The 27,343-nt window shown below is 39.6% G+C and overlaps 2 protein-coding genes across 10 annotated transcripts in view; one reads left to right on the plus strand and one right to left on the minus strand.

The window, feature by feature from the left end:
• The window catches only part of CENPP (centromere protein P), a 169,710-nt gene that overhangs the window by 35,163 nt on the left and 107,204 nt on the right, over window positions 1-27,343 (plus strand). The gene's annotated exons all lie outside the window — the stretch shown is intronic.
• Window positions 5,295-13,920, minus strand: OMD (osteomodulin). Of its 2 annotated transcripts, none has more exons than XM_072128256.1 (3): window positions 13,723-13,920; window positions 9,909-10,866; window positions 5,295-6,750 (listed from the first exon to the last, which is right to left on the minus strand). In XM_072128256.1, the coding sequence occupies exons 2-3, from the start codon at window positions 10,843-10,845 to the stop codon at window positions 6,419-6,421; spliced, it is 1,269 nt and encodes a 422-aa protein (XP_071984357.1). In that variant the 5' UTR covers window positions 10,846-10,866; window positions 13,723-13,920; the 3' UTR covers window positions 5,295-6,418. The 2 variants fall into 2 exon arrangements, with proteins under 2 accessions (XP_071984357.1, XP_071984356.1); XM_072128255.1 differs by lacking the exon at window positions 13,723-13,920 and adding an exon at window positions 11,759-12,056.

Genomic DNA, 27,343 nt, shown 5'->3' on the forward strand with positions numbered 1-27,343 from the left:
AGGCACACCCTTGTCCCTCTGTCTGGCGGCACGCCGGTCCGACTCGCCTCTCCGCGTTCCTGCTCCCGTCCTGGCTGGCCGGCACCTGCTGATTCCTGCTGGCCACTTCCGGGTTTCTTTATAAGCCGGCTTCTCCCAGCAACCCCTGGGAGAATGCCTATGCCTAAGAGAAAGCTAACCCTGTTTATTCCTTGTATTCTGTTCTCCCTTGTGACCTCGGAACTGACCCTGACCTTGCCTCCTTTACTGCCTGCCCTGTCCTCCTGCTCCGTTCCTGATTCTGCAGCATTGCCGCCTGCCCTGACTTTCTGCCTGTCCCCGACCTCGAGACTGCCTACCGATCCTGTACCTGATCCTGTGACCTTGGCTGCCACCGTGTACAAGTCGCGCCTGTGGAACGAACTGGTGGCACCCTGCCGCAGCAACACCATCCTGCTTTGTGGCAGGCTCTGATGAAGACTGGGTGCCCTTTAGATTCCGGTGTCAGGTGTCGGCTTGTGTCATCGTCTGCGGTGGTCCAGGGGGTTCACTACCCCTGAAGCCTGACAATACCATTTGTTTTGTATCTAATGGTGTTACCTTTCATTGTAATCCTGTTTGTGATGAAAAGTGATCTCTACAGTACAGGAAATGTCAGGCTGTTTTGATTCTTATTGACCAGAGTGAAAACTGAAAAATAGATATACAAATACATTTTCCAGGATCAAATCAGGAAAAATTTGCCTCTTGTATTCCTTAGATCCAAGAATGACTTTCAAGAAGTCTAGTGACCTAATATGGATTGATTAGTATGTATGTTACCAAAAGAACAGACTTCCAACTAAACCGCGCAGTTTCAATGATTTAGCATTTTGTCTTCTCAGTGTACGGTTTGGCTAGATGAGACAATAGATGCAGGTCATAGAAAAAGCCTATGCTGTCGTACACCACCCTAAAGATACATTTATATTTTGGGTCTGTAACTAACTTTTTTGTATATTTACATTTTTTTCCCACAATCTACATTGAAACCACAGTTTCTATATGAATCCGAAATAAAAACTTTTGAATGCTGTAATGAACTCCACACTGTCGTGTAGGAAATTGGCGTCTGACTACATAAATCCCTTAACAATTTGGAAACCCAAATTACAGATTAGAAATTACACAATCCTTTATACAATTACTAAAAATGAATCCTGGTAACATTAACCCTTCAGAAACCTTGGTTTTGTTGGTTAAATTTTTAAAATTTAATATACAAAAATACTGTGCACACTTAAAAGACGTACAATTGTCGGATCAATATACAAACTATACATACACAGTTGTAAAATAAAAAGGGAGTCTAAACAAATCGCCTTACTGATAAAAATGTAGCAGATATCCACGCTAAGTGTCTTGAGACTTAGATGTTCACATGCTAATTAAATACAAACTCCCCTCAGTGAGACCCTGTAGTTATGAATAGGAGGGTGGAACTATCATGCCATTTCCTCCAATCCACTGGGCTTCTGGTTACCTTTTACCCCATAGCAGACGAGGGATCCATGACCAGGAATAGGGGCGTGAATAGGTGATTAAGTGTGGCTCCTGGAGTCCCACCTACTCAAGATAAAAAAGGACGATGGAGCTAGTTTCTCTAAATTAAAGTTTATGTCAAGTTATTTAACCCCTTCCCTAAATGGAGCCAGCGCCAGACGCTGCAGGTATCGGCTGTATATTATAGCCGACACCCGCCTCTAACATCCACAATCGGAGAATTGGACCAGCCCACCCCACTGCGCTTACCGGGCGGGGGGGGTTCCCGCTGCTCCGATAGCAGCCCCAGGGTCTGCCAGTGCCCCAGGGATGTGCGATTTTTCTTCTGGGGCTTTTAAGCAGGACTTGGCTGTAACACAATGTAATACATCTGTATTACACTGTGTTATATGAATGACGGCTTGAACAAACAATCAAGGCATCGCTTGGTCAAGCCGATCGGTTTAAAAATAAAAGTTTAAAACACTTAATAAAGTTTCTGTAATAAAAAGAATTAAATCAAGTAAAAGTCCCCTAAACGCAAACATTCTCTATACACATCTAATAAAGTAAAAAAAAAAACATAAAATAGCCAATAAAACCTACATATTTGTTATTGTCGCGTCTGTAACAATCTGTACAATAACTCAGAAACATTATTGACTCCACTCGGTGAACACCGCAAAAACAAAACCCGAAAAACTCAGCAAAAATGTAAATTTTTCATAAAATGGTACCACTTACCGGGTTAATGTCCCCTTCAATGTGCTAGGAAGCTGGGAAAAAAGTCCAAATGCGGTGGTGACGAAAAAATACAGTTATGCCATTTTCTTATGGGTTCTTAAAGTATGGCTTTCAATGTGTGCTCCAAATGACACCTCCCGTATATTCTTTTGGTTGGTAAATTCACAAAGATGACAAATTTATATGGGTTTTATTCAAAATTTTTCATAATTAAAAACTTTTGCACAACCAAAATTTTCCATTTATCATATTCTGACACTTATAACTTTTTAACTTTCTTTTTAACTTTCTTCAGTCGACGTGCTGTGTATGGGGGATGTATATATGGCCGACATATATATACGGCGTTTATACATCCCCCATACACTTCTTTGGGCTCACGGCCCTGTACGGGAGTGGTACGATGCAGCACAAGTGCTACACCGTAAGGCTCCGTAGCCCGTAGAAAGATAGGACATACGGCGGCATGCTCTGTATATTCCTATGGAGAGGGGCGGGGGTGAGCTGCGCTCATCCCCTGCTCCTCTCCGCAGCACCGATGTACATCGTGTGAATGTAGCCTAAGTCTTATTTTTTTTTTAGGAAAATCTGATGTTTTCATTGCTCCTGTTTTTGTGGGCTGTACAAGCTTTTGATCACTCATTTTAATTAATATTTTTAGTGATTTAAACGATGGTGGCACTGTTCATGTTTTCTTTTTTTTTTTTTCTTTTTTTTTGTATTCAGAAAACGTCCAGCATGTATACAGAGGGCTCATCACTTAGCCTCATGATGTCACATGTCGTTAAGGTCTTAAAACTATCACAATGTATAACTTTGGTGCCATTCATATAAACTGCTTCATTTCAACAGCACAACAAATTTTTACAATTTGTTTGAGCATTGATGCAGAAGACTCTTTTAATATTGACTTGCCATAGAGAACTTGCCACACACATATTTACAGATTCCTTTACTTTCCCTTGCAGTGGCTGTTATCAGGGGTAGGAAATGCTATACAGTTCCTTGCTGGAACCCCTACAGAAAAAAACCTCTGTGATGCTGAAGAGAATTCACAAGGGAGGGGTGAGAGAGACAGTGGTTGTATATGACTCTGCTCTGTTACATCATTAACCACTCCCTCGGAAAGCAGAGGGTGAGAGTAACTATAGCTCTGTGAAGAGAAATCAACCTCCTCCTCACCCCCTCCCTCAGGTTTTCTCTTCAGCCGGGTTAGCAGAATTGGCCTCAGCAAGGAACATGGGGTAGCTTGACCTTATACTGCAGCTGTATGCCTCCATGACTGGAACAGAGGACATCAATAAAAGTATTGTAAGAAGAATGTTGGTTCTAATCCCATGGATAAAGGAGATGCATTTAAAAGATACTGTGAGTGGTTTTTGGGAGGGTTGCTGGTGACAGGTTCTCTTTAAATGACTAAAATAAACTTTGCCTATGGGTAACAAATGTCAGTTTCCACATCTCAGTGTTTGGACTTTGAGAACATGTGTACATTTTGTCTATTTGGAAGACGTTTATTGGTCTGAGTTACATGGATCATGTATTGGCACCAGCCATAGAAATCTGCAGCAAATCTTGTGACTGACCTACAGTAGTAAATCTTTCATCTTTCCTGTAGAATTAACAAAATAATATTCCTATCAACCATGCTGTAAATATGTCAACTCTAGCTCCGTGAGTTGCAAGCATCATAAATAACTCAGATTCCACTTCCATATAGTTCCAATACGGTTCCAGCAGTCCAGATAATATTCCATAGGTAGATTATACATATGTCTACCTGATATGAGATTGTATTTCAGGCTAAAATAAATTACCAGTGTCTGACAAATTGACAGCTCAAAAGAATTTCTGTCCAACTTTTTTTTCTTTGTTCTTCACATCCATGAGTACAAATGGGAAAAAAGTAATATTTTTGGCAAACACTACTTTTAATTTGTTTTATAAACATGAGATATTTGCAAAAACATCTGTTTTTTTATCTGTAAAGCACATGGTTTATTAAAATTTAGTGGTACACAATATCAAGCAAATGTCTAATATCTTTACAATCAAAGCTTTATGACCACAGCGTAATAATTATGCAAGTGACGATCACAACCTCTGTATAATGCAGTGTTCCTAATAGGAGCCAGGGTACTGTCTACGGCGGGTCTTTGCACCATCATTTTTTAACACTCAGTAGGATTGTATTTACCAGTTTTGTTTTCTTCTTCACATTTAGCTGAATTCTGATGATTTGTGGATGTGTACAACGTGAATTCAGCTGGTAAAATTTAGAAAACAATGTTCACGATTAAAATAAACACAAAATCTAAATAATATACTTCTACTCATGCTGTGTACAGAGGCATTGAAGTGTTGTGATAGGACAGAAGGAATCTGCAGCTTTTGAGTATCTAAACCTAATACCAAAATCTGTGATTTTATAAATCACAGGTTCCATAGGTTTGTTCTTAAGTTGAATTTGTATGTAAGTCGAAACTATATTTTAGAATTGTAGCTTATGACAAAAAATTTTTTTTGCCCCAGTGACAATCGGAGTGTAAACGAAAAAAGAGAACACAGCGCAGGCAATGGGTACAGTACAATAGTTGTTGGCTATAGAAAGTAATGGTATGATATCAGAAATATCTTAACAGTGTTGCTGCAATAGACCTTTCATCTGATATGTTCATAGAAGAGATGAAAAAAGAAGGTCTGTGATGCGCTGCTTGGTAGATAGAGTTTTTTATTCATAACACATAAGCAAGGTGGACTACGCATTTCAGGAACGGACCTTTCCCTTCATCGGCTCCGATAGTATATTCATCAATATAATAGATGTTGGAGTAGTAGGCAATTCTGTCCCAGTAGTAGAATGAATGGTGGTAAGAGCTTCCTACTTCTGGAGGTTAGATGCCGTTTGTGTTATTTGAGGATGAACTCCTTGATAGGAAGAAGAGCGCACAGCAGCGTTCCAGAATTGCCTACTACTCCAACATCTATTATATTGATGGATACACTATCGGACCTGATGAAGGGAAAGGTCCGTTCCTGAAACGCGTAGTCCACCTTGCTTATGTGTTATGAATAAAAAACTCTATCTACCAAGCAGCGCATCACAGACCTTTTTTCATCTCTTCTATGAACAATTGGAGTTTAAAACTTTTAGCTGTAATGGGACCAAGTATTATCAATAAAGCCTCATTACAGACACCTTACAGCTCATCATTGCAGTCTGGGACTATAGTAAAGCATCCAGAGAGCTTCACCAGAGGTCACAGTGGGCAGAGGGGTCCATCTTTAACTAGGAGTCGTCTCTAAGTTGGGTGTCCTTAAGTAGCGGACTCTGTGTGTGTGTGTGTATGTATATAAATACATATTTTACTGTACTTTAGCCCTAGGCTACTAAAAACAGTTATAACAGTTATCACAGGTGTCTGTAATCAAGCTTTTTTTTTTTTTTTTACAGTTATGAAGTATACAGTTTCGACTTGCATACAATTTCAACTTAAGTACAAACCTAAAGAACCTATTATATATATATATAAAACATAATTTTCTATAAAATTACTTATTGCTGGGAAATAGGGGAGATATTATTGGAAGGATGACAAAAAATACCCTATACAATGCTGCTTTTACTGAGGTGAATTGGGATGTGGCAGACTCCCTTTAGTTCTTTCTTTAGTCTTTTTTTTCAGTATAATAATATTATAATATCTTCTACTGTACTTAAAGTGGTTGGCCATGAGTTTTCTATGAGGGTACCGAATTCTAGTTTAGCAACATAATCACCCCCTTTTTGTCTTTTGAGTTCTGTTGCACAGTATTTCTGCCTAGACTTTCACCATGGCAAGTGAGGCCCAGACATAACTTGGCGTCCTGATATTCAGACTGGAGAGGCCACAGCATGGAAAAGTTGAAAAGCCCTGATATAAAGTGTCCCCCCCTCGCCCTTCCTTGTTTGCTAAAGAGGTTTTTGTATTTAATAGATAATATTTCCTACTTTATATTAAACACAAAAGAATTATCTTTTGCGAGAAATCCTGATATAAAGCGTCATATCTTACCATCTTTCTTATCAACAATAACGATAAAAGTGTAAGCTTGTTAACCCTTTAAAGCATTAAGAATGAATCACTTATTTAAAAAAATGGGCAAAATAAAAATGTAAGACCCTTTACACTGTTTAGTAGTAGTCCTGAAAGTCATCTTCATCTTCATTGTCCACCTCTTCTACTATTGGTCCATGCTCCTCTCTATGATACTGTGGAAAATCATCGTCATCGTCATCATCCTCGGCATACCTTGCCACATCTGGTAGTGGGTATGAAGGGATTAGGTGTGTCTGACTGTCACCAGCACTACGCTTCTGCTCACCATAATAAATACTTTGTATGTGGGGGAAGCATAGAAAGGCTAATGTGCTTACAGGTCCTTTTAGTCGATTCTGGTCCACACGCAGATATGTTAATCGATGTGTTTGATCCATTACTGGACACATTAGGGTTATATTTATTGCTGAAAGAAAAGGAAGTTTGATTTTGAGATATTTACATTGGGAACATAAATAACATTAAATGAAAAACATTTTCTTATTTGTAATATATGTACTGCACTGCCGCCCTCCAAAAAAGAACCTTAAAGGGGTTATCAGGCGGGCTGGGGAGGTAAGTGTGAAAAAAAGAAAGCTGTACTCGCCTCCTTCATCGCTCCTGGGGTCCCACACCGCTATCTCTCTGGTCTGGGGCAAAGAAGCTCCGCTAAGTTCGGCTTATGGTGCGACCCCCTCCCCATATCTCAGCGCAGGTACAGCACTGTAAAAAGGGATGAGTGGGCGTGGCTGGCCAGAAGCTGAACTCAGTGGAGCTATATCACTTAGCCATGTGGGACCAATTGTGAAAGTCCGCTTTAGCAGAGTCTTTTTTTGTGTACATGAATCATGAAGGTTTTATCAATTATAGTCAAAGGTTATTTTATATAATTTCCTTTACTTTGCCTTAATATGCATTTCCTACTAAATAGTATGGACTGACATGTGGCCTGCTTTCAGGATATCTTGTTCTTAGAAGCTCTTAAAAGAAAACTACCACTTGGATCGGCATGTTTTAAACCAAACACACTTACAGGATCACATCTTCATTACCCTTAAAACTGCGCTATTTCGACAAAAAACTTTCCTTTCTTTCTTTGATGCTCCTCTGTACATCTGCCGCTTCTAATTCTTCTCGCCTCCAACGTGTGATAGCTTGCACCCACTCCCGCGCACTCTTCTGCCTAAGAGCCGGTAACATCACCTGACTCTCAGGAATTCTTAAGCATGCGCTGTTGTGATTCCTATCGTGCCGGCAGCTGCTCCTGTAATTTTATTTTGGTTTAAAACCAAATGCCTATTTGGCCTATCCAAGTTGTAGTTTTCCTTTAACAAAAAGATATATACAACAAAACATGCCAAATTATTCTGGTTCATTTTATTTTTCAGTAAAATTGGGCAAAAATGTAGAGGCAGTCTGAAAAATGAAGAAAATCTTTACTGCTTGCATATGATTTAAAAGGATAAGTAGCAGCCATGAGTCCTTAATCTATATAAAAGCAGATGTTTTGGCAAATTGAAAATTGTTACCATCTATCAATCTTGGTCCAAAATCCTAAATGTTATTGTCTTATGGTGAGAAGGATTGTTCACCAGTGGAAGTTGCTACAATGCTCAGAGAAATTGTAAATCAAACAAAAACTACATCTCGCACTCCATGGGCCTCAGTTATGCTGTTAAATGTTAATCTGAATTGTATAAAGAACACATCAACAGGACTTGCGTGTTCTGGCACAATGTCCTTTGGACAGACAAATCCAACGTAGAATATTTTTGGCAAAAATCCAGCAAAATACAAAAAAAATGCTCATATCAACTTTCAAATGCAGGGGGTGGTGATTTGGATTTGTTTTAAAGTCACTGGACCTGAACACCTTGCAGTTGACCTTGAACTCTCGAAACCAAAGTATTCTAATTCAAATGTAAAAGCTAAACAGCTGAAGCTTAACGAAAACTAGATCAAGAAACCTGATAATCATCCCATTAACACCAACATATAAATAAGAAAATGATCTAGGTGTTGGAATATCCCAGTCACAACCCAGGTCTCTGTTGTGACAGGAGCTTTAGAAAGCTGAGCATAAGCAAATTATCCACAAACCCTTACACTATTTAGCAATCTTCTGTATAACAGTGAACCAAAAAGACATAGAGGAAACAATTTTGTCATCCACCTACAGGACTCCATTGCGTTCTAGCCACAGGGATCAAAGAGATACTGACTCATGGACGAGGATTGGCTACTATGAATATAAGGTAAAAAGCTTCAGGGTATTTTTTATAAGCAAGTGTAGAGTGTAAACTAATTTCATTCTGGAGAAACAGAATGCGCTCTGATAGAATTTAGTTTCAGTGCTAAATTATATATGTCTGTATTTTTTCCTGACAACTCAGACAAATGTAACATAGTTTGTCTGAATTCAGCTTTAGGCCAGGCTTTTGACACGGCTTATTTGGCATGTAAGCCTTCATAGGGTTTACAAATGAGACACAGAACCCCTTTAGTGATACTATCTACATTGCTGAGGTTTTTGAGGATTATTTTTGTTGGAAAATCATACATTTACTTACAAAGGGTTAGTATTCTTATTGAAGTCAGTATGCAAAATGGGTAATTTGTAGCAACAAACTGCCTGAAATTCCTTGCAGCACTTATTAAGGGTTTTGCACAGTTGTTAGACACTTTTCCGACAGTACAACAAAGGGGGCATGGTTTTTCTAGAAAATGTTTGGGCATCATGCAGGTGCACCAACATTTTGGGGCAGTTTTCAAGAGTAAACTAGACCTACAAATAATGCACGTAGAAAGAAAAATTGTCTCTCAAACCAACACTTTACCGGAAGAGTGGAAACACTCATGCCGGAGTGCACTACGGCGTCTGGCTCCGATGGGTTTAACACCAGAAGAATTGTCGTGGCACATCCAAGATAAAAATCAAAATTCTTTATTCTTCATCCATTTAAAAGATACATAACAACTGGTGTAGGTAAAACCTGGATGAAGAATAAAGAAGTTTGATTTTATTTTGGATCTTCCATAAAAAATGTTATGTTGTTAGATCAACTAATAGATGGTGCACAGTACAACTCCGCCCCCCCCCCCCTAAACTGTTCCAGTTTTGTCATCCAAAAGACACTAAGGGCTTTGTGCCTGTTTTCTAATGGTTTTGCAGGTTCTTTTAGGTATAAACAGCTTGCACTGGTATTTAAGTGTCGCACGCAACCGTTTTGTGATGCAGCTACACTAGCCAACATGCAGCACAAATTAGGAGGTGTTCCGGAACTCAGTCGTACCATGCACTGGATTTAACATGCAAAGTCTGTCGCACGCCCTATTTTAAAGGTACATTACAAAAAAGTTGGTGAACTCTGTCAGGCCAATGCAGAGAAGCGACAGATTCATGATATCTGTCGCACTGAGCATTATACACTGGCAGAGCACTTTTAGTGCAGTTTCCTACATTCTTAGTATCTATGCCCCACTGTGATAATTCTGGTGGAGCAGAAGGCTTTTCTACTTTGACTCAGCACTGGTTTACTCTGCAACACTTTAGATGCATCTCCCAAATGTGGGGTGAATACTTACTTTCAAATTCATTGTCGTGCAGATACAGGTGCTCCAGAGATCGAGGAATGTAGAAGATGCGCTTGAGTTTGTTATGACCCAGGTTCAATTCCATCAGTTTGGGAAGGTTGAACATGTATAAGGGAACCTCATCAATTTTGTTGTGTGACATCCGAATAGCAGTAAGATTTGTAAGCTTCGCAAAATAATCATCTGGGATCTTAGAAATAGAATTATTCTCCAGTGACAGGTACATGAGCGACGTCGGAAGGCTTGCGGGCACTGAAATCAACTTGTTGTTACAGATATTGAGTTGCATTAACCTTGTCATTTTGCTTAGTGCTTTTCCTTTGATGTTATCAATATGATTGTTGCAGAGGTCAAGCATGGTCACGTTGACTAAGCCCTGAAGGTCTTGTTCTCTTACTTTGTTAATCTTGTTGGAACCCAGGAAGATCCTTTCAACAGAACTAGAAATTGGTGATGGAATCTCTTCTAAGTCATTATTATTTAGGATAATTTGATGTAAATGAGGGGATGTGGCAAACACCCCACTGTCAATTCTGTTTGATTTAAGTTTGTTGTAACTAAGGTTAATTTCCCTCAGAGAAGTGGCATTAATGAAGGATTTTCTATCTACCCCTTCAATCTCATTGTGCTGTAGGTAGAGCTGTTGAATACGGGAAGGGATCTGGGGAATGGTCTTGAGTTTCCGATTGTCACAGTACATGGTGACTATAGATGATGGCGGACAGTAGCATTCTCTTGCACAATCCGTTGCATAAGGTACATTTGGAACATTGTAATCTACGGTGTGATGGAAATGAATGGATGGCCGATAGTGAACATCTGGATCAGGTTCATAATCGGTGTCGTAGTCATAACCTTCATATTGGCACAGTCCTTGTGATGCACATATCAAGATGAGAGCGAGATGCAGAATGAGACTGCAATCCATGGTGACTGCTATTGCTGTAATCTTTGGATAGAACAATATTTTAAAATAACTTGTTAGTAGTGAAATGGGTAGAGAGCTAAAACTATTGTCTAAGTTGTCGCTACATATTGTATAATATATGGGAAAAGCAGTTCTATGGCACATTTTAATCTTGTTTTTATCTTAGCATTTTCTTTATACTAGTCATTTGTTTGGTTTGTGATTTGTATAAAACAGTAGATGGTCTGCTTACTACTTTTGTGGTTTATGGCTAGACAACCACAGCTCACTCAAGAGAAAGTACTGGACTAGGAGTGCAATCTCTTAACTCACAAAATAAATTATCCACTACTTGCATACAAAAAGCATTTCAAGGGTGTGCCCACTAATAGGAAATCCCTTTTTACATATTTGTCCTAAACTACTATAAGAACTGAACAAATTTCATTTTTTTCAGTATTTACTTGCAGTCATCTCTATTCACACAGTACCACAAACAATTAAAGCTTGTGTAGTTCACTAGAATACAATAAAATGCTGCATATTAACATGGTAATATTACTAATGATATGGCATGTACATCCAAGAGCGTAGTCTAGAAGTTGAATGACAATTGCTCAGCCCCCTAAACCTGGCCTGCTGACCCTACACAACACCTGAAGCATTTTTCTTAAAGGTTTTCTATCATTCTTAAGTAATATGAATTTCATGACTACAGCATGAATTGAACAATGCAGGACATACTAGACTGTATTCGTTTTGGCGGCACACACACAGATACTTATAAAACTTGAGCTTGATTCAGTTCTTACATAAAACACAGCTGTTACACTGGCATTCATAGAGAATTCCTCATTAAATACAACATCTTGCTTTGCCTAGATAAAGAAATAGCCCCTTGGCTTATATCATAAAGCTTAAATTGTGACCATACCTGAGTATACGGGTGCCTGTAGTTTTCTCTGAATGGATATTACTGCTTGTGAGCAGATAGCCTCTCAGTTTGTACCACCGGATGCTGCAAAAAGATCCAGCTCTGCCTAGATCCAGCGATTGCCTGCACTGTCTTTGAAGAAGAGCAGCAGTTCTTTACTAGCAAAAGCTGTCTTCTCAAAGCCTTGACTAAGATGCCTAAAATTATGTGTGTCCTCTCATTGTAAGTCTCCAAGAGGGGGGAAAAAAAAAGTATATGCTTTGTGATTTTGGCCGAGTTCAGTGGGTTTAATCTGTGTCCCTTCTCATTTTTGGTTTGAGGTGTGGCAAAGAAATTCACTGAAGAGAAAAAAATCTTAATAGAGGAATATGCACATAAAATACACATTGCTCCATTGCCAGAGCATCACTCTTACTTGACTTAGGATTTTACAGTTCTTTTTTTCAGTTCTTCAGAAATGCCAAATACTTTTCTATGATTAGATATGCAGTCATTATACTAGAGAATGCCTGCTTTTTACCTTTTTGACCTAAATTATTTTACCATACTCTCACTCTGCCCACTTGGCTCCAAGACCATTTATTTAATAACATTTTGTGTACAGTTTTTGTTGATTTTCTTTTTTGTAATATAAAAATTGGCTTAAAAAAAAAAAAAAGCATATACTAGTAATAGTGCCACTCTATTTCTGCCCGTTGGAAAATGTTATACCTTTTAAGAGGGCGACTGGGATTTAAATGGTTCATAAGGGAGTGGAATCTACAAAATGATTAATAATGGAGGTAACAAAAGACGCGCACATAACCACGTTTCCAAGGCGGATACACAAGCACAACAGGAAAAGTTAAAAACTTAACAGGAAAGTAAAACTTATAAATTAAAATCTGCACAAAAAAGACAAACACAAAATTAAAAAAAAAAAACTGTCTAATTGGACCAACACAAACACACATATTTAAAAATAACACTGTGGTAAATTGGTCATACCAATGGTCAGATCTATAACTGTATATTGAAAGGGATGTATAAAATATACAGTATCCTAGGCAAACGTGTACGCAGTATCGTATGATGCACTAAATAAACGCAGCCTACAACAATGCATAACATTCTGCGAATAACGGTAGCAAATTATAGCATCATTATACACATACTATCACTTGTCAGGTGGATCCTACAACCCTACAACTCAACCTGAGCTATAACAGGGAACACTTAAAGGGCCTCTGTTGCCAGAGTTTTCCCCATTAAACTACTAGCACCCTCCGTAGAGTATAAAATGGCCTCGCTGTAATTCCCTCTTTTATCTGAAATCTCCTCAAAGGTCAGTGAAATGATGAGAGGGGTAAATTTTGCTAAAGATTGAGTCATGTAGAGGCTGCAATGAGTGTCACTTAAAGTGACCCCATGTTCGGTTCTATAGTACCTAGAACATGCATTTGTGTCATATTAAAGATAAGAATCGTATCTTTCCTCTCTTATTTTGTGCTTCTGGGGTGTACAAAAGCTGAGAAACCGCATTTAAGTAAATAGTTGGAAATGATAATAGTTGGAATGATCCAGTTCTTGTCTAAATATCAGGGTCTATAGCTCACAGGACCACACACCTAAACCATGCTATCTGAAAGATGAGATTCTTTTGTTTTAATATGGCACCAAAAAATGTTTCTAGGTATTATAGAACTGAAGATAATGGTGTCTCCTCCTGTTGCTTCTTTACGTGACTTGATCTCAGGCAAAATCTGACTCACTTCTCTGCTCATTTTTGCATAACTTGGGGGAGATTTTTTAATTGAAAAAATGTGCAGGATTTTGTATTAAAAGATGGAATTCTTGAAGGAAAATTTCATACCCGAGGGACTAGTTGTTTGTTGGGGTAAAATCTGGTCTTTTTCATTTAAAATAGCAAGAAAATATCTACGTGCATATTATTATTGAGCATTAAGACTGAAATAAAATATTACCTTGCCTAGTAGAGATCCGGTCACAGGATGCCCAGCCCAAACTATAGTGCCAAACTCTTGTCAGAGATTTTGGTGCCGATTTGATTTCTGGATGACGAATAGATTGTCGTTGGTTTCTTTTAGAAGGTGATTATAAATGAAAAGGTGCCTAGAAAAAAAACCTTGAAATGTTCATGTCTTGGGGGCATAACATGGATGGAAGACCTGTCCACTGTTTGCTTGAAATAAGAGGATAGAGCAAAATGTTTTTTCGTCTTCATCTTCTATGATTGGTAATTGTAAATGGCTTGCCTGGGCAGGTTTTTATTACAAAGAAGCGAAAAACCAAAGAAAAATATTACAGGAATGTACTGTATTATTGTTTTGTGTGCAAGCGCAGCTTGACTTTTGGACAAATTTTTACAGATTGCTTGTAGTTAGAGTGCATTTGTAGAGTTTTTATTCTTTTGTTTCAAATTAGACTATATTACCAAAAAATTGTCATAAAAATGTAAACCCCTGCTTATGAGATTGTTCGATATCCCATCCTAAATCATACATTTTAATGTTGGTCTCTTTTCTGCAGCTTTAATAGCATAAACATTATAGAAGGTCTTTCACTGCATTCTAGACTCTCTGTGGGGGTATGGGGGTATTTAGGTCAGGGCTCATAGAGGCCACTACAAAACCGTCCAATGTTTTAACTGGACACTAGGCTGCACATTTCTCTCTAGAATCCCTTGAAAGTCTTGGTATTTCATTGTACTCTGCACAGATTCAAGGCACCCTGTGCCAGATGCAGCACGGCTGTCCCAGAACCTAACATGTTTCACAGTAGGGACTGTGTTCTTATTCAAGATATGCTTCATTTTTCTGTCTGTGAACAGAGATTCATTCTACTAGAAGCTTTGTGGCTTGTCAACATGTAGTTTTGTAAATTCCAGTCTTACCTTTTTTATGATTTGTTTTCAGCAATGGTGTCCTCCTTGGTCGTCTCCCATTAAGTCAAATTTGGCTCAAACAACGATAGATGGTCCAATCTGACACTGATTTTCCTTGAGTTTGAAGTTCACCTTTGGAAGTTTTACTGGGCTCTTTTGTTACCTTTTGATATAATTAGTCTCTTTGATTTGTCATCAATTTTCTTCCTGGGGCCATGTCCGGGGAGGTTGGCTACAGTCCCATAGATCTGAATAATATGTGCAACTGTAGTCACAGGAACATCAAGCTGCTTGGAGATGGCCTTATAACCTTTACCCTTAACATGCTTGTCTATATTTTTTTTTTCTAAGCTCCTGAGACGGCTCTTTCCGTTCGCTTCCTCTTGTCCATGTTGAGTGTGGTCCACACCATGTCACCAAACAGCACAGTCATTAGCTGTAGCCCTACATACAGGCCACTGACTGATTACAAGATTGTAGACACCTGTAATGCTAATTAGTAGACACACCGCTATATAAGATGTCCCTTTACTCTTTACCTCTTTTCAGGGTTACCATAATTTCTGTCCAGGCTTGTTTCATGAGTTTTATTTTTTTAAACTATGTTGAATCCTGGTTGCAAAACAATGTCTGCCTTTCATGTGTTCATTTTGTCAGATTTAAGTTATTTCTGTGACCATTGTGGGTTTTTCTTTCACTATACGAGAGGTACCAAGAGTTTTGTCCACATGTGTACTTACGGTATGTTGGATAAGACAGTGTTGAGAGAGGGCTGCACTGCCATTACATTATTGATGCTGTGCTCTACATGGATGGTGTAAAGCAAGAGACAACTGCAGAGCATTTTACAACTTCCATTAACTACAATGGACAGATCAATGGGTAGTTACTTCTGCAGCACCTGCATATATAACATATATATAACAGCAATTGCAAACAAAGCCGCCAGCAGCGAATCTTAATAATTTGTATTCTCAAGTGCATAAAACGCTACTTGATAGCATGCTGAGGTTTCCATGTTTCCATCACCTACAGATCATTAACATGTCATTCAAATCATTCATTTTCATTACAGGCGGTCCCCTACTTAAGGACACCCGACTTACAGACAACCCATAGTTACAGACAGACCCCTCTGCCCACTGTGACCTCTGGTGAAGCTCTCTGGATGCTTTAAAATAGTCCCAGACTGCAATAATCAGCTTAAAATTGTCTGCAATGAAGCTTTATTGATAATTCTTGGTCCTATTACAGCAAAAAAATTTGAAACTCCAATTGTCACTGGGGCAAAAAAAAAATTGTCGGGAACTACAATGATAAAATATACAGTTTCGACTTACATACAAATTCAACTTAAGAACAAACCTACAGTCCCTATCTTGTATGTAACCCGGGGACTGCCTGTATTCCATGACTTTACCTTCTTGGAGTTTATGTTGCATTACTTATTGCGATTTCGTTTACAATGTACTGAATTTATCTGTTTTCAAACTTAAAAGGTGAATTCCCTCAACACTCCTTTTCCTTACAGTTTGAGTTTTTTAACTCGCCTGAGATGAATCTAAATTATTGCTGCTTCAATCTTATTTTCTTAAAACTCATGTTAGCTATTAAGTACCAGCTAAATAACATGTTGACTCCTCCTCATGGGAACCAGTTATTATATTGAAACCATCTGCAGGAACCAAAATATTAATTAACACAAAATGGGTTGTGTTCCTGCCCCCCATCCTGTTTTTAACCATTGGGGTTCCTTTATATTGAATCCAAATTCTTTTCACTGCCGCAATGTACATTTATTGTAATCACTAAAATCTAAATCTAAAATGTCTCTTGAAGAATATACAGTTTAATTTTCCTATCTCAAAGACAATCATTAATTTCATGTGTATATAGTATTCAGTGTTATTTATAGACTTTATATTAGGATTTGATGTGGATTTTATCTGTCTCCACAAAACCATCTAAAGCAACCAAAGCCTTGAGCCTTACGCGAAACCAGCCATTTTCTCTCCTAACTCATATTGGAGCTCCACTGCCTTTCTCGTGCCTTTACAGCACGGCCCTGTATAGTGATAGGGATGCGCCACGCACTACCTGTTACATATAAGTTGGCGTTTAGAAGCCTTGCCTTATGGTACACCTTCTTCAATTTCTGCTGCATGTTAATGGGTTGTCTAACCCAAATTCACATGAATTCATGATTTATGTGGAACTTCTACAACAGACCTGTGATAAGTAAAGGTATATGACATATCATCTAACTGGTTGGTATGTGTCCCACTGTGGAATCGTCACCCATTATGAGAAATTGTACAACACTTTGCCGATTCCCAGTTACTGCATTCCATCTTTGCATGTGATATCTCTCCATTGAACTCCACAAAATATCACCTGGCCTTTATAGTCTGAGTAAAGGTGAGGTTAAGGTCCAAACGTATTAGTCATTTATGGCATATTGTAAATGCTTAAAGGGATTGTCCCAAGTTCGTTATGCCCAGGGCCGTGGAGTCAGTATGCCAAACTTAAGACTCCTCATTTCCCTAACTCCTACTCCAACAAAATGGTCACGACTTCGACTCCATAGCCCTGTTTTCCTCAAGCAGCTGTAACAAGAGAGTGGGCATACTTTCCCAGTGCCTTTTTCATCAGATTTGCAAAGCAGCTTCACTTCTGAAAGTGTTCATTGGTGCAGGAGGCCTTGTTTTTATTAAATTATCACTTTAGAATAAATAGAGCTTCAGCAGTATGAGAGTTAATGGTCAACCAAGGTAAATATGCAGAGACCTCAGTCATGGGTGTGTGATACGTGGCATGTCGGACTCCAGCCAGCATTCAGTTATTGCAGATCTTTTCCATATGTTTCCTGTTCTTAGCTCCCTTTGCAAACATTATCCTTCCAGAGAGAGTCAAGAAAAAGTAATCCTTCTCCTCTGTATAAACAAATGCTGATTACAGGACATTCCTGCCTGTATTTAAGGCATCTTCAGGTAAAGGTGAATCCCTGGTTGCTTAGCAAAGTGATTAGAAAGTTTCTGCCCAAATTCTATGCAGATGCTTCCTTCATTCTTAGTAATATAAATGAATAGGTCTCTGCAGGCCCTTTTTAGTTTGTGGGAATATTAACACTGTACTCACTACCCTCTTTAACAAAAATCTGAGCATATTGAATGCTTATCTCTAATATGAATCTCTCTTAATATGAATTAAAGGCCTCATGAATTAAAGGGCAAATGAATACAACAGTGAAAATTGTCCGTGACCTGACTGTTGAAATGTATAGTGCACAGCCTCACTTAATGGATCAGTGCCCACAGCCGATATTTTAATGGACCATGCAACTGATCGATTAAAGGTACAGAATATCCTATTCAGATGCGTTTTTACGTATCGGTTAGACTATAGAAATGGATCCATGTGTAAAATGGATGCTGGACAGATGCATCCTACCGCACATGGAGCATGCCCGGTGTGCTGCATATTTCATTTCCCTTCATAAATAAGTAGCTGTCAGTCATACAACATTTGATTCCATTACTGAAGCTGAGAACATCATGAGTCCTCCTGTGCACTGGCTCTGCCGTTAAAGGGGTTTTTCCCACAAAGGCAAGTTATGTCCTATCCACGGGATAGGGCCTAATTTGCTGATCAGTGGGGGTCTCCGTGCTGAGACCCCTGCAGATCGCGAGAACGAGGGGTCCTTCCAAACCCCATTGCTGCTCCTCAGACTAAGGATCAGTTCCTCCTGAGACCCCCACTGATCAGCAAGTTAGTTATAAAAACACAAGAGGAAAGAGAAAACTGGAACAACATGTGTGCAGTTAACATCTTTTATTGATTATGTTTTAAATCTTAAAGAGGTTTTCCAGGATTAAGATATGGATGACCTCTTCTCTTAAGAGAAGTTATAATTTTATAATCTGATAGCAGGAGTCATGGTACCAATGTGGCCATCGAGCAGGGGGAATAGTTGGACTCCAGTCAGGGGCCCAGCCGCAAGAGGGGGGCCTGAGTCCTGCTCCCACCTCATTAACTTGTACATTGGTGGTATCTGACCAGGAACAAGCCAGAATTCATGCCAGTTCCGACCTTTCAGTTATGGCGGCAGAGCACAGAGTTTGTCTCCGCTGCTCTACATTAATCTCACAGACAGCAAACCGAAGCCGACACTGATCCTCCTCTCTCCGCACTCCATAGTGAACAACTGTGTATCCACATGGTGGTGAGCTGACTATTTTTTTTTTTTTAAACTTTTTGATATAACACTATAAGTGGATGACTCGGTTCCCTTCCTAATGCCTGAATGCTGTTACTAGATTTTTTGGCACCTGTTCAGCATGTTGTTACAGTACCACTATAGTGCAGTGCCACTACACAGAGCCCTCTTCTTCCCACTGTGTACAATATGTAATGCTAAGCAGACATGATGTACAAATACATCTTGCATCGGTATAAAACATATGCTCTTATTGAGCCAAAGAAAAAGTGGGCTCTAAATCTATACAGGAAATTGAAGTCCTGTGAAAGGGCTTTTAAGTCCAAATCCAATGTTAAGACTAGTAGGGGTCATATGTGGAAAAGAACTGTTCTAGTTTGAAACTATGACATAGCCATCTATTGATTTACAGCAAATGTTTACCAATCCCCTAGTTGATATATATGATATATAGCACTGTAAATTCTGGTTCACTTATTGTGTAGACTAAGGATGACCTGTAATATAGTGCATGCACCTATGCACCTCCTCAGAGTGTATCCCATAGATACAACATACATTTTCCATTGTTTTAGTAATCTGTAGCAGTAACATTGTGTTTTTCACTCATCAAAGCATTCCCCTTTTACTTTTATTACGGCTTAGTGCACGCTTGGCTTTCTCCCTTTCAGCTTCATGAGGTAGTCACCTGGAATGGTTTTCCAACAGTCTTAAAGGAGTTCACAGAAATGCTTAGCACTTATGGCTGCCTTTATTTTTCACATTTCAGTTGGTTTAAGTGGGGTGATTGTGGAGGCATGGTCATCTGACATGGTATTCCTTTTTTTCTGCTTGGCCCAACAGCCTGAGGGTGTTTTGGATTTATTGTCCTAATGACAAACAAATAATGGTCCCACTAAGTGCAAACCAGATGGCTGGCATGTCACATAATTCTGTGGTAGCCATGCTGGTGCCATGTGCCTCTAATGGTGAATAAATCGCCAACAATGTTACCAACAAACCACCACCCAAACTATCACACCTATCTAAACTGATATGTAGAAGCCATCCGCTGACCTTTCTACAGCTCAAATAGACATGGCAGTTAGATCAAAAATCATCAATTAACAGGCTACAATTTTACAAACATGCTTTCCATCTGCTTCACCTTGTTATTTCTCATTAGTGTAGTTTAGCAGCAGTTTTGTCCAGCTTCCTGATTTATCATTATTTATTCAAGGGGTTTTTGAGCATGGTATGCTACTAATGACCTACTAGTATGCACTATTAACAAAAAGTTAGGAATATTTGGCTGAAAGTTTGGGATGAACCGGAAATGTTGTCTTGCCTTTTACAGATGAACGTTGTGTGACCTTCTAAAAAAAAAATTATCATAAGGATCATAGATAAGGTAGAAAAAGCTTCAGGTCCATCAAGTCCAACCTATCATTTAGGATTAAACAAATGTTTTTTTCCCCATAACCCATTATATTTTTGCTCTCAAGAAAGGCCTCTCCTGAACATGTACAATATATCTGCCATAAAAAATAAAGACAAAAAACAGAGACAACGGAGGGCGGCGCCTCGGGTGATATCGTAAGGCAATTAGTGAATGTAAAGAAAGTCCCAAATTGGGTGCTCACCATTAGCCACCTTGGCTAGTATGTATCAAGCCCTTAAACAGGGTAGCAAGGGAATGGACGCGGTCCCGGTCTGCTGCTCCTCTAGCCCAAAAACGAAGACGCCAATTCCAAGAAGCGGAGTCAGCGGTATACAATATATAAGGATGGGTTAGCTAGATTCTACGGGCGCTGACCACCGACTGAGAGTATCAGCGAATGTATCACTGGTTACAAATCCAAATAATTTATTGATAAAACCAGAATGGTAAAACAAAAGTACAGGAATGTATAGTATATCCTCCTAACGCGTTTTGGGTCGGACGACCCTTTCTCAAAGATAGGAATGCTGTAATGGTAAGTATACAGGTATTTAAACAGGAAATCACATGTCTAGGACAGCTGGACAATGCTGTCCTAGACATGTGATTTCCTGTTTAAATACCTGTATACTTACCATTACAGCATTCCTATCTTTGAGAAAGGGTCGTCCGACCCGAAACGCGTTAGGAGGATATACTATACATTCCTGTACTTTTGTTTTACCATTCTGGTTTTATCAATAAATTATTTGGATTTGTAACCAGTGATACATTCGCTGATACTCTCAGTCGGTGGTCAGCGCCCGTAGAATATATCTGCCATAACAACCTTCTCATAAGTGTAGAAGATGCCCCCTTTTCATTGTCTTTGGAAAGATCTCTGTACTGACCATTTATGTATTTGTATATTGTAATCAGGTCTCCCCTCAGCAATCTTTTTTCTAAGCTTAATAACCCCCAGTTTTGTAATCTATCATTGTATTCTCATCTCCTTATTCTCCTTTTAATCTTGGTTGCTCTCTTCTGCACCCTTTCCAGTACTTCTTGTCCTATTAATACACACAATCTTACATGTGCGGTCTGACCAGTGATTTGTTTAAAGGGAACCTGTCACCATGGGAAACATGAATATATGAATAACTCCCCACACTCGGGATTGGCTGTAGAGGAGCAGGGGGCGTCGCTAAGCCAAGTGGTGGGTGTTTTCATATATTTGAAAAGGTCACATGGAGAAGCTGAATCCCAAGGGTGGGGGGAACTGCTCCTTTACAGCCCCTCCCAAAAGGCAACTGCCTAGTCACAAAGCAGATGCTAATGAAAGGTACAATATAACATATCTTTTTTTCTGTAAAACCTATTTTTAATACAAAAAACACTTTGGCAGTGTATGTACTATGCTCTGTGGGGACTGGGGGAGTGCTAAAAATGGGTCTCCTGGTGACAGGTTCCCTTTAAGTCCTTATTGTTATCGTGATAATCTATGCCTCTCTTGATAGATCTTATTTTCAACCTGTCCTAAGACATAAAAAGAGGCTTATTGGTCAGGCCTAAAACTTAACTTTTATTTAGTTCATGATGTAAAACATAATTTATTAGACGATCACACTTGATTGTCTAATAAGTTGTGTTTTACATCATCATTTAAATAAAAGTTAAGTTTGAGGCCTGACCAATAAGGCTCTTTTTCTGTCTTCGGGCAGTTTTGAAAATAAGGTGTCATGTTGCCTTGGCAGTTCTAAAGGGCTATCACTGGAGTAAATTGTCTCTTGATAGATCCCATAATCTTATTTGCTTTATTAGCACCTGCCTGGCTCTGGTCACTAAAATCAAGTTTACCATCCACCAATACCCCCAATTGTTTTTCTTCTGCAGTTTTGCCATGCAATTGACTGTTTAAAACATTGTACTTTTTGTTTCCATGGCACAAGTGCATAACCTTACATTTATCTACTTTACACTTCAGCAAATCGCTCTGTATTGGTATAAAATTTGCCTCTGTATTAATTTCTTTACAGAGCGTAGTATCGTATGCAAAAATTGAAACTCTATTGTGTAAACACTCATTAAGAAAAAATATAAAAAGAAGAGGGCCCAACACAGAACCCTATGGTGCTCCACTGGTAAACTCAAACCCAATCTGGGAAAATACCATGAATGATAACCCTCTGTTTCGTATCACTAAGCCAGTTCTAAATACACAGATTTTCCCCAAGTCCCAGCAGACTAATTTTATGTACCATCCTTTGATGGACTGCGACACGGGAGAAAATGAGCGCCAGAGGGGGTAAATAGAGGATTTTTTTAAACAGCCTACTTACTTCTGTTTGGGCCCTGTTTGTTGAACAACCTGATTGCAGCGGGGTGGATTGACCTCCGATAACGCCTCCTTTCACACTTTGGGTGAAGAAGTCGATCACTGAAGATGCTACCCAATGCCATGCATGGGATGGGAGCTATTCTCCAGAATAGATTTCAACTTACACAGTATCCTCCTCTCAGCTACCACCTGCACTGTGTCAAGAGGACCCCCCAGGACAGAGCTGGCTTTCCTAATCTGTTTGTCCAGTTTGCTCTCTTCTTAGCTGACATGCTGCTTCGCCAACAGACTACACCAAAGATGACTGATGCCACTATAGAGTTGAAACAGGTCTTAAGAAGTGCCCCCTGTACTCCAAATGCAGGTATAGTGTGCTCTGACCCTTCCTGTGAAGTGCATTTATGTTCTCTGCCCAATCCAGCTTATTGTTAAGGATGACACCCAAGTACTTATAGGACTTCACTGCCTCAATGTCCGTCCCATGGATGACCACTGGTTGAGAAGGAGGACTGTGCTTACAGAAGTCCTCCACCATCTCCTTGGTCTTTCCAGCATTTATCCTAAGGTTGTTTTGCTGGCATCAATCCACAAATTCCTGGATCAATTTTTTTGTACTCCCTGTGGTTCTCACCTGTAATGAGGCCTACTATAGCAAAGTCATCAGAGAACTTCTGGAGGTAGCGACTAGTTGAATTGTACCTGAAGTCTGCTGTGTACAATGTGAAGAGGAAGGGAGCCAGAACTGTACCTTGAGGTGCACCTGTACTACTACTGGAGAAATCAAAGAACATTATTCTCACAGTATTCCCGGGTTTCACCAGGTGAGAAAAAGTTCAATGTAGAAGGTGGATAGTGGCATCATCCACCCAATGCCTAGACAATAAGCAAACTGTAGGGTGTCCAAAGATGAGCTCACTAGAGGGCGGAGATGTGAGAATCAATCTCTCGAAGGCCTTCATCAAATGGGATGTTAATGCCACTGTTCTGCAGCTGTTGAGGTCCGATGGGTGAAGTGTTTTTGGAAATGGTACCACACAAGATGTTTTCTACAGTTGTGGTTCCCTTCCCAAATTCAGGCTCATGTTAAACATATGTCCAATAATACCACAAAGCTGTTCACCACAGGCCTTAAGTAGTCTTGTACTGATACCATCTGGCCCCGCAGCCTTTCCCACCTTGAGCCTTTTCAGCTTTCTTCTCACCTGGGCACTTGTAACAATCGCATTGTAGCCTGATGACTGACTGGTTTGACTGATCTGGAGATCAGGACTAACAGCATGGGATCCAGTGGGGTGGAGTGTGGAGGAGACAATATAATGGTTTTCTGATGACATGGACTCATGTTGTCTCAGCGGGTACGACTATAATGTGGGAGGGGCAGGTGTGTGTTCAAACCTATTGAAGAATAGAGTAAGTTCATTAACCCACACCTTATCTGCTGTGACCTGAGAGACAGGCTGTCTGAGACCAGATATTGGGTGGTGCCGCACATGGTGTTTTGAACCCGTTTATGGTCCATTTTTAAGCAGTTCGTTAAACGCATCCTTTTTTGGCAGATTTTACCAATTATCTTAATTAAAGTTGGTCAAAAACTCATGCGTTTTTCAAAAACCTCATGTGTTTTTGGATAAACTGACCAAAACAGGGTTCAAAACGCCATGTGTGCAATCACCCATTGATTTAAGGCCTTTCCAGAACCCACTGATGTTCTCCTGTTTCATCTGCTCCTCTGTCTTCCTCTTGTATCTGGATTTCCCCTCCCTCATATGTTGCCTCAGCTCCTTTTGAACAATCCTCATGTATTCCTTGTCACCTAATCTAAAAAATCTCTTTAATAAGAGCTTTTATATCAGGGTTAACCCAGGGTTTGTTGTTTTGTGGCTACTGATTTCTCTATACAAAAGTTAATATCGTCTGTTACGCAGTTTGCCAGGCCATCAATATCATCTCCATAAGAATCCTGCAGTTCTTCAAATAGAGTTGTTGAAACAATCTCTCAAAGCCTCTTCAGTCTCCGCAGACCATGTTCTTGCTGTGCGGATGACAGCTGGTTCTCTGCACAAGGGGAACTTACACAGAGCATAGGTGCATGAGGTTGTGATGTGCTCTTCCTAGGTGCCGTACGGCTGATGACTTGTATGCCTCCCTTATGTTGGCAAAAAACTGGTTGAGTGTTTTATTTTCCCTAGTGTGGCAGGATACATTCTGTGTGAAGTTTGACAACGTGGATGTTGGACAAATGTGGTCAAAATGTCCAGACACCAGAAAGAGGGGCTGGTGGTGAAGTGTCTGCTGTTGGCTCACCGCATTTTGCAGAACTTCACAGGCAGTCTCAGCATTCGCAGAGGGGGGCACATAAGCAGCTATGACAATGACGTCCGATAGTTCCCTCGGCAGATAAAAAGGTCTCATACTCATTTAAATGTCTTTACAGCAAGTTTGCTCCTTAATTGTAATGTGCCTAGAATCGCACCATCTCTCATTCACAAATATCGCCAGCCCTCCTCCTTTATTTTACCGCTATCCCTTGTCCTGCCTGTGCGAAATAATTTAAAATCATCCAAGGAGAGGAGCGGGTCCAAAGTAAGTCCTGTAAGCCATGTCTCTGTAAACGGCATGATGCTGCACTCCTGGAGCTCCTGTTGATATCGGTTCAGCGCTGCCAGTTCTTCTATCTTATTTGAGACAGATCTTACATTGCCCATAGCGACAAAGCGTAAAAGAGGTCTATGAAGTCTCTTCCTGGCTCTCTGAAAAGCTGTAGCCCTACATCCTTGTCTACTTCTTTACCTCAGTTCTTGGGGATGTCAGATCAGAGAGCATGCTGCATTGATGTGTCACTGAGCTCCAGCAGCTGCTCCCCAGTGTAGGTAACAGACCCCCGGCTCCATGCAGGCTCTCCAGAGACTAGTATAGTTCTAAATTAAAAAACAATAAAAAGTATTGCAAGGGTCCAAATCCGAGTCCTTAGTACGTTATCCATAATTCAATCTCTCTTAACCCTTTCATAACCTGTGACGTCATAACAAGTCACAAGTGGCCGCAGGTACATAGAGGGGGCTCACTGGCTGAGCCCTCTCCGTAGCCAGTAAGTCTTTGCTGCATATCGCAGCAAAGACTTACCGGCAACACCCGTACATTGCTTCAAAAAGATGGCTGCGCATGGGCGCTGCTCTCTTGCCGAGGATAGTCGCTCCCCATGACGTCATCGGGGAGTGGCAATTCGTCACCATGACAGCCTCAAGTCTTCCGAAGACCCGTTTTAACCCTTTCATTACAATGTATGGCAGTATGTGGTAGGATCAATCGGACAACCTAGGGTTAAAGTACCCTAAGGATTCTGAAAAATAGTAAATTTAAGAAAAGTTAAAAAAATACCTAAATAAATAAAAAAATACCTAAATAATAAAAAAAACCCTAAAAATTCAAATCATCCCCCTTTCCCTAGAACTGATATAAATATAAATAAGCAGTGAAAATCTCAAACACATTTGGTATTGACGCATCCGAAAATGCCCGATCTATCAAAATAAAATAACTGTTTTTCACTGCATTTAACCCCGTAATGGAAAATAGCACCCAAAGTCGAAAATGCCATTTTGAAAAATATTTAAAAAATCTATAAAAAGTGATCAAAAGGTCGTACAGGCCTAAAAATGGTAGCATTGAAAACTTCATCAGAACGCAAAAAATTACACCACGCAAAGTTCTGTTCACCAAAGTATGAAAAAGTTATTAGCGCCACAAGATGGCAAAATAAAAAAAGAACAATTTTTTAATTTTTGTAAATGTATGAAAACGTTATAAAACCTATACAAATGTGGTATCCCTGTAATCCCACGGACCCGAAGAATAAAGTAGACATCTCATTTGGGGCGCACCCTGAAAGCTGTAAAATCCAAGACCACAAGAAAAGTCAAATGTATTTTTTTCATAATTTTTTACTGCATTTTGAATTTTTTTCCCCGCTTCCCAGTACATGGCATCGGATAATAAATAACATCACTATGAAGTGCAATTTGTTACGCAGAAAACAAGCCATCACACAGCTCTGTACGTGTAAAAATGAAAAAGTTCTAGATCTTTGATTGTGTGTGAAAAACTGAAATGAAAAAACAAAAAAGGGCCAGGCCTTTAAAGGGTTAAAGGGGTATTCTCATCTCACTGTATGCCTTTTATTTAATTTCTAAACTGTAGACAAAAAATTCTTCAATTGGTGTCAACTTAAAAAAAAATTAAGAAATTTACCGTATTTTTCGGAATATAAGGCGCACCGGAGTATAAGGCGCACCATCAATAAATGCCTGCTAAAACGTCTAGTTTCCTATATAAGGCGCACCGGATTATAAGGGTGGCAGACCTTTGCATAGTTCAAGGCAGCTGTTGTCTGTAAGTACGGTTCACATATAAGGCGCACTGGACTATAAGGCGCACCTTTGATTTCTGAGAAAATCAAAGGATTTTTTGTGCGCCTTATAGTCCGAAAAATACGGTATGTTCACAGTTTAGAAATTAAATAAAAGACATAGAAGTAAAAAATGAAAGAATAATTTGGGTTGGAAGGGTTAACTCTGTGGGAAGTGAAAGGGGTAAAGACATTAAAACATTTGTGCTTAGATGGGAGCTGCAAAGATTTGATCAGTTACAAGCAGAATTTCAATTGCCACATGCCTGGTTCTAACAGTATCTACAGCTTCGTCACGCATTTAATACACAGGTCAGGGAGGAACCTGTTGAGCTGGGATCTG

This window comes from Engystomops pustulosus, chromosome 10 (assembly GCF_040894005.1).
Source record: "Engystomops pustulosus chromosome 10, aEngPut4.maternal, whole genome shotgun sequence".
NCBI lineage: Eukaryota > Metazoa > Chordata > Amphibia > Anura > Leptodactylidae > Engystomops > Engystomops pustulosus.